The sequence below is a fragment of the Scyliorhinus torazame genome, chromosome 17 (assembly GCF_047496885.1).
Source record: "Scyliorhinus torazame isolate Kashiwa2021f chromosome 17, sScyTor2.1, whole genome shotgun sequence".
NCBI lineage: Eukaryota > Metazoa > Chordata > Chondrichthyes > Carcharhiniformes > Scyliorhinidae > Scyliorhinus > Scyliorhinus torazame.
In genome coordinates, this window is record NC_092723.1 from 75065622 (window position 1) to 75074076 (window position 8455).

The 8455-nt window shown below is 50.3% G+C and overlaps 1 protein-coding gene across 1 annotated transcript in view; it reads left to right on the top strand.

Annotated features, from left to right (window-relative positions):
- LOC140393542 (synaptonemal complex protein 1-like) overlaps positions 1–6402 on the top strand; it is a 93233-nt gene extending 86831 nt beyond the window's left edge. The window contains exon 4 of the mRNA XM_072479836.1: positions 5327–6402. Coding sequence (XP_072335937.1) covers positions 5327–5467 — 141 coding nt within the window. The 3' untranslated portion in view covers positions 5468–6402. The remainder of the gene's footprint in view (positions 1–5326) is intronic.
- Positions 6403–8455: the final 2053 nt, after the last annotated feature.

Genomic DNA, 8455 nt, shown 5'->3' on the forward strand with positions numbered 1-8455 from the left:
CTGAGGCCTCTGGCCATGCAACTGAAGGTTACAGCTTCTCGGGAAATGGAAATCATGGTTAAGTGAGCACTTCACACAACCCAAGTGGATTCCCGTGGGTGGGCGGGCCATGTAGCATGTGGAAGTATTGCCTAGAATCTCAATCAGACCGCGATGCCTGGACAGTGTGCATGAACACTGCGGGAGGCAACACAACACACGCAGCAGCCAACATCTGAACACCTAGGGGATGGGACACAGCTCCAGGGCACATATAACCACAGCCGGAGGGTGGGCGAGTACCACGGGGACGGGTCGAGTGCCCAGTCCATTTGACGTTGAGAGCGGATCTCCTGGGTATAGGGTCTGGGAACCGGTGAGGTGGGTGTGCTGTGGCCGGATTTGCGAGGGCAGGGCATTCCGGGTGGGAGGCTGGGGGGGATCAATGGGAGAATGGAGGGTCCCGGAGTGGTAACCACCACTGTTTGTCAGTCTAACACCCTCTCCCAATGCCTTACAGATATTGAATGCTATGCAGTGATGTTGGATGCAGTGGTTGCCCTTTGTGGTGCTATGCGATGCGGCCAGACACCAGAGAAGGCGAGCAGCAGCAGTGTCTGAAGATGCTTGAGCGGCCCATGTGCAGGATCACGCCCCACACCCTGAGGATTAGGCCGCCCATCAGGCTAGAGAGGCATCCAGAGGAGGAGTCCCGCGACGGCCCAGAGTGTACAGGCACCGCTGGTCATTCAAACAAATGACGACAGCACCTGTCGCAGTAGGCTCCGCCTCAACAAGGAGAAGGGTCGACACCTGTGCCATATCTTCGAGGACTTGGCACCATGTGGAGGAGGAGGGCACCCGCTCCAGGTGGCCGTCAAGGTCACTGCAGCTATGAACCTTTACATCATGGGATCATTCCAGGGCTCGAGCGGGGAACTGTGTGGATCTCAGCCCACAGGTGCATCCGTCAGGTCACAAATGCCCTGTATGCATGGGCAGAAGACTATATTGTCTTTGACATGGAGTAGGTTCAGCAAGATTCCCAGGCAACAGGTTTCACCACCATCACCGGGATGCCCGAGGTCTGGGGTAATAGATGCCATGCATGTCACCCTGTGCTCACCGGACCATCTGGAGGTGCCCTATGTTAACAGAAAGGGGTTCCCCTCCCTCAAAATACAGCTCGTGTGTAACCACCAGATGAAAATCTTGCACATGTGTGCACGCTTCCTGGGGATGTGCATGACAGCTACATCCTGGGACAGTCGATGATCCCTGCCTTCTTCGAGGGACACCCCAGGATGGGGGGCTGCCTCTTGGGGGATAAGGGGTATCCACTGAGGACCTGGCTAATGATGCCAGTACGGAGGCCGGAGACTGAAGCGGAGACCAGGTACAACGAGGCCCATGCAGCCACCCAGGATGTCATTGAGCGGTGCATTCCTCAAGATCCGCTTCCGATGCCTCGCCCTCTCCGGTGGTGCACTCCAGCACACTGCCCGGAGGGTCGCCCGCTTTGGTGTGGTCTGCTGTCTCCTCCACAATCTCGAACAGCAGTGGGGGGAAGTAGTGGAGGTTGGTGATGGGGCCAACTCCGAGGAGGAGGGGGACGAGGGTGATGAGAAAACTCCAACCAGCAGGGTTGGAGGACGAGGCCAGGGAGGAACCTGAGGCCCAGCCGGCAGGGTGAGGGTTCGGCAAGCCTGGAGAGCCAGGGAGGCCCTCATACTCGACCAATTCACTTACGACATGGCCTGGTACATCATCGCAACTTTGTTGACGCACAGCAGTTCCGCCCTGTCCTGTATGCTGACACCGAGACGCGGCCTCATCAGAGGGATGGAACTCGGGAGAGCTGGTGGCCACCATCACCGCCCCATGGGACGGATCTGGGTAGGCACAGAGCGCCCCTCATCCCGGTCGGTCCCCATAGGGCCCTGGGGTGCACCTTGGGACGGAGGGGCAGCTGGTTCGAACCCCATCATCTGGCTCTGCCAACCCCTGGCAGTTCCCCAATGTCTGCACCATGGTGTTGACGCCCTCGGCGATGCTCCTCAGTGACTGGGATATGGTCTGCAGTGCCTTGGCAATGCCCACCTGTGACTGGGACAAGCTCCGCAATGCCTCGGCCATGCCCATGGGACATGTCCAGCAGAACCTCATCAAGGTCACCTTGGTACTGGGTGACATCCTCCAGCGAGGCAGATATTCCATCGAGACCCTTGGCCATGGCCATCACCGACTGAATGACGCCTTGAACACTTCCACTAATGGTGCCGACGTCATGCACCAGCCTCTCCACTGCGGTCGCCACCCTAGCAGTGTTGGCCTCAGTACCACTCATTGCCGGTGCCATCTCCTGCGGCCCTAGCCTCTGGGACTCCTCCAATCGGCTATGGATCTGCTGGAGTGACGCTGACATCTCCCTCTGAATGTCCCAGCCAATCCCTACCGTCTCCATCAGCTTTGGGTAACCCAGCTTCAGAGGCTCAGCTGTCTTGCCTGGGGATTCCTTCCTCCACCAGATGTGATCATCAGCAGTGTGGTGCTCACCATAGTGTTCCTACAGCAGGCTGTCCACTAACATGTCCCTATGTGTGTCTGTCCTGGTGGAGGGTGGGGATGACAGCTGTGATACGATTATAACAGCTGCGTCCTTGGAGCTCTTCTCCGAGGTGTTCTCCTTGGAGTCAGGAGAGGGTGCCGCCCAGGATGGGTGGTGCCGTCGGCTGGAGGACCTGCAGGAGAATGGTATTGTGGTCAGTGGGAGGGATGGGTCAGTCAGTCAGTAAGGCAATCAGTACTCACATTTGACAGGTCCTCCGGGTGGAGCCCGGTGGTTCCTCACCTCTGCGGTGGCCGCCAGCCTCAACGTGGGTGGCCGCCCTGTCCTCGGCCACCCTAGTCACCTCCAGGGCCCGTTCCTCAAAAGAGGTGAGAATTCTCAAGTCGGGCACCATACCGCCAGTCTGGGCCCTCTCCCGCCGATTATGGGAGAGCTTTTTCTGAGGAGGTGCAGAGAAAGCATCATTAGCCACATGCATGGTTACAAAAGGAGGCCTTTTGGCCCTTCGAGCCTGCTCTGCCATTTATCACGATCATGGCTCATCATCTAACTCAATAGCCTAATCCTGCTTACTCCCCATAACCTTTGATCCCATTCACCCCGAGGGCGATACCTAGCCGCCTCTTGAATATAATCAATGTTTTTGCTTCCTGTGATAATGAATTCCACAGGCTCACCTCTCTTTGGATGAAGAAATGTCTCCTCATCTCTGTCCGAAATGGTTTACCCTGAATCCTCAGACTGTGACCCCTGGCTCTGGACACACCCACCATCGGGAACATCTTTCCTGCATCTACCCTTTCTAGTCCTGTTAGAATTTGATAAGTTTCTATGAGATGCCCCCTCATTCTTCTGAACACCAACGAGAACAATCCTAACCTAGTCAATCTCTCCTCATGTGACAGTCCCGCCATCCCTGGAATCAGTCTGGTAAACCTTCGCTGCACTCCCTCGAGAGCAAGAACATCATTCCTCAGAAAAGGAGACCAAAACTGCACACAATATTCTAGGTGGCCTCACCAAGGCCCTATATAATTGCAACAACACATCCCTGCTCCTGTACTCGAAACCTCTTGCAATGAAGGCCAACATGCCATTAGCCTTCTTTACCACCTGCTGCACCTGCATGCTTACCTTCAGCGACTGGTGCACAAGGACACCCAGTCCCCGCTACACACTCTCCTTTCCCAATTTACAACCGTTCAGGTAGTAATCTGCCTTCCTGTTTTTGCTTCCAAAGTGAATAACCTCACACTTATCCAAATTATACTGCATATGCCATTGATTTGCCCACTCGCCCAACTTGCGAAATCATGCTGTAGGATCACTGCATCCTCGTTACAGTTCACCCTCCTACCCAAGGTACAGAGGAAGGTACAAGATACCGTCCTAGGAAGGCCACATAGGAATATTAACATGGACACCTGAACCGGGTGACCTTGATATTTCTAGGACTGTTTATGGTTTTTTTCAGAGAGAGACAAAAACAACTGGGCGGGATTCTCTGATCCTGAGGTTAAGTGTTGACGCTGTCGGAAACGCTGTCGCATTTCCCAACGGCGTCAACATGGCCTCAGGATCAGCAATGCGGGCCTCTACAGGGGACCAGCACAGCACTGGATCGACCCATGCTGCTGCAGCTGCCGATCCCAGTGTCAACTGGGTGCCGCGGGTTCCACTCATGCACAGTGGCACCGGCTCCAACTCGCGCATGCGCAGTGACTCCCTTCTCCGCACCGGCCCCGACGCAACATGGAGTTGGGCTACAGGGGCCGGCGCGGAAGCAAGGAGGCTCCCAGCCCGAGAGGCTGGCCCGCTGATTGGTGGGCCTCAATCACGGGCCAGGCCAAAACGGAGCCCCCCGGGGTCGGACCATTCTCCTCCCCCCCTTCCACGCCAAGGTCCCGCCAGCTAGAAGCAGGTTAGAACGGCACTGGCGGGACTCGGGATTTTTGTTACCACCGCTCGGCCCATCATGGGTCGAGAATCGATGGGGGGGGTGCCGCGTAGATGGCACCAATTCTCCGCTCTGCGGGGAATCGTGTCCCGGCACCGGAGCGGCGTGGCGCAATTCGCGCCGGTCGCGGCGATTCTCCGGCCCGGCCCCAGGCTGAGAGAATCCTGCCCAACTATTCTTCCAGGTGGCCTCATGCAATGCCTACTAACTCCATAAGAATGCTATAACTTCTGAAGAGTACTATTTATTACAGCATCAACTGGTCAATAATATGTTGATCCCTAAGATAATAAGTTATAGTTTGAAACGAGTATTTTCTTTCAATAAGCTGTTTTCATTCTGTAAATAAAGACTCTTTATTTTTTTTAATTTAGAGTATCCAATTACTTTTTTTCCAATTAAGGGGCAATTTAGCGTGGCCAATCCACCTCCCCTGCACATCTTCTGGGTTGTGGGGGTGAGACCCATGCAGACATGGGGAGAATGTGCAAACTCCACATGGACAGTGAACAAGGGCCGGGATCAGACCTGGCACCTTGGCGCCGTGAGGCAGAAGTGCTAATCACTGCGCCACTATGCCGCCCTTTAAAGACCCTTTATACAGCTAATTGAAATTGAGGTAATTTAATTCAAATTTGCAAATTGTGTTAAAGGTGACAAATTTTATAAGATGAGCATGTGCAAGTTTAAGCATTGCTATTAGGAAGTGGCAGCACAATTCTTTTTGTATCTGTTGTCATTATTTAATAATCCTTGTGCTAATATAAATAATATTTTACTTAGTGTTTCCCTCAAGACCCATGTTGTGTTTTTCCTTTCAGATGACCAGCCCAGCAAAGCCCAAAACTTATGGTAGTGTTCTTAAACTGGCTGCTGTTAAAAAGATGCGAGCAGCTGGGTGGGAAGCTGTGGCAAAGGAAAGCAGAAAGAAAAGAATGAAAACAGCTGAGGAAATATTCTGAATTTATTGTAATATTGTTTAGTTTTTTATTTTGAAAATTCAAAAATGCTTTGATTGGCAAATTAGTTCATATTTTCTGTTATATTTAAAAGAGGAGGATATTCAGTGGAATGTGTTGGCAGAATACAGATGTTATTCTGTGATGACAACACACCCAAAGCAGAAGCTTTAATTTTAAGTGCAAGTCTTCAAATTTGAATAAGCATGATCTTCCATCTATTGATTTTTCCAACATATTCTGCTATGAAGAAATCTAACATGTAGGATTGCATTTCTTCACAGTACAGCAAAAATTATCCAAAGCATTTGACTAAACTGATTAAATTTACCACGGAAAAAAATTATGGAACTGTTTTCAACTAGTTTAGAAATTGATATTGTTGCAATTTTTACAAACCTGTTTTTTTTCTGTTATTAGAGTAATGGCCTAATATTATCAACCAACTTCTGAGTCAAACTGGTGTAGATGATGATCGATAATTGGACATGGACGTGGTCTGCCACATTCTATTCACTATCTCAGTCATTGGATTTCCCACTTCACGGGCGAGATTCTCCGACCCCCCGCCGGGGTCCCGCCCATTATTTTGTCCATTCATTATTCATGAATAAGTGATCAATTGCATATGAAATACATTTTTAAACCAACCCTATGGTTGCCCTCAATGTTATGCTGTGACAGGACTGGAGAGGGTCTGTGCAGCTATTCTTCATCCCCATTGAGGGTGGACTCCCGGTAGCAGCTAAGGAGCCTGGCAAAACTTTGCAAATATCCTCCAGGTCCAGAAATGCAATTTGGCTACAGAATGAATCTTTCTAGCAGGCAGAAGTGCTGCCTTGTCAAAGATACGCTCCAGATCAGCAAAGTGATAAATCTAGGTCATTAATATAATTGACTTTGTTCATTAATTGCTGCAGTTTGCAATTAGACAAATTGGTTGCATCTTTCACTTTTTTATGTTGATCAATTAGTTTCTCTTATAATGCATGATTCAGTTAAATCCCAATTCAAAGCAAGCTCAAATATATGTTGTTACTGACTGAGATGATTCTTTACCTGAAGCAGTTGCTAATAATTATAACAATATTAAAAGATATTAAACAATCAAAGAGAATACCTTGCTCTTAAAATATTTTTGTGTTTAGTGTACCCCAGCAGTCATAGGAGTTAATAAATGGAAAAATATTCTTCAAACATTTTATCAATTATTGAAATTGCAATATTGTGATACTGCCAAAAAAAAACACTATCCGTTCAAACAAGTGACTGGCGCATGTATCAGCATCCTCTGCAATTTGGTCCTTCTCTTATTCGGGTCAATGTTAAAAAACATCTTGGGCGAAATTCTCCCCCAACGGCGCGATGTCCGCCGACTGGCGCCAAACACGGCGCCAATCAGACGGGCATCGCGCCAGCCCAAAGGTGCGGAATGCTCCGCATCTTTGGCGGCCTAGCCCCAACATTGAGGGGCTAGCCAGCTGGCGGAAATGGCGTTTGTTGCCCCGCCAGCTGGAGCGGAAATACGGTGCATGCGCGGGAGCGTCAGCGGCCGCTGACAGTTTCCCGCGCATGCGCAGTGGGGAGAGTCTCTTCCGCCTCCGCTATGGTGGAGGCCGTAGCGGAGGCGGAAGGGAAAGAGTGCCCCCACGGCACAGGCCCGCCCGCGGATCGGTGGGCCCCGATCGCGGGCCAGGCCACCGTGGGGGCACCCCCCGGGGTCAGATCACCCCGCGCCCCCCCCCCAGGACCCCGGAGCCCGCCCACGCCGCCTGGTCCCACCGGTAAATACCAGGTTTGATTTACGCTGGCGGGACAGGCAATTCCTGGGCGGGACTTCGACCCATCCGGGCCGGAGAATCCAGCGGGGGGTCCCGCCAACCGGCGCGGCCCGATTCCCGCCCCCGCCCAATCTCCGGTACCGGAGACTTCGGCGGGGGCGGGGGCAGGATTCACAGTGGCCTACGGCCATTCTCCGACCCGGCGGGGGGTCGGAGAATGACGCCCCTTAGATGAAGTAAGAAAGGATCAATGAAGATATTGTCGGAAATGTCTATATGGACTTTAAAAAATACAGTTGATAAAATACAGCATCACAGATTTATTTGGAAAATGGTATTAAAGGGACAGTGGTAACTTGCGTTTGTAATTGTCAAAGGGTTAGGAGACAGATTAGTGGTGAATGGATGTTTTTCTGATTGGAGGGAATTATGTAATAATAATCTTTATTAGTGTCACAAGTAAGCTTACATTAATGCTGCGATGAAGTTACTGTGAAAATCCCTTATGTTGCAGTGTCTCTCAAAGGTTGGTGTTAGGATCATGTGTCTTGTGTTTTATTCTCTGAATGGCCTGAATTTTGGACATGCGGATTGTGATTTTGAAATTTTCAGATGATACAAACATTGGTAACGTAGGGAACAGAATAGTAGGAGACATCATGAAATCATAGAGAAACTGGTGAAATGAGCAGGCATATGCAGATTCAAGCTGATGAAATGGGCAGACATATGGCAGATTCATTCTAATACAGAAAAGTGAAGTGATATAACACATGGAGAGGCAATATAACCTAAAATAATCTGTTGTGAAACGGGTGCAAGAGCAGAGAGACCTGCTTGTACATATTCATAAATCCTTGAAGGTGTCAGTGCATGTATATGAATGCATAGAGTGGCAAATAAAGTTGATGAGCTGCAAGAGCAGGTAGCCACACGGGTATATATGGTGTGGCAATAACAACCTGAATCATAAATAGGAGGACTGTGTGCTAAATGTTCCTAGCTCCAAGGGGCTAAATTTTAAAAACCTATTTGAAATGGTCTGAGGAGCAGTAAAATGACTGTAAAAGACTTTGACAAGGAAGCTTGATGTGTTCTCATCGTCATTAAATATTACCAAAGGTGGCCAGACTGGCAGGAGAAAGTTGCGCTGGAACATAGTGGGAAGGTAGTTAAGCCTGTTAAGTAGGTAATTAAAAGTAATTTTACA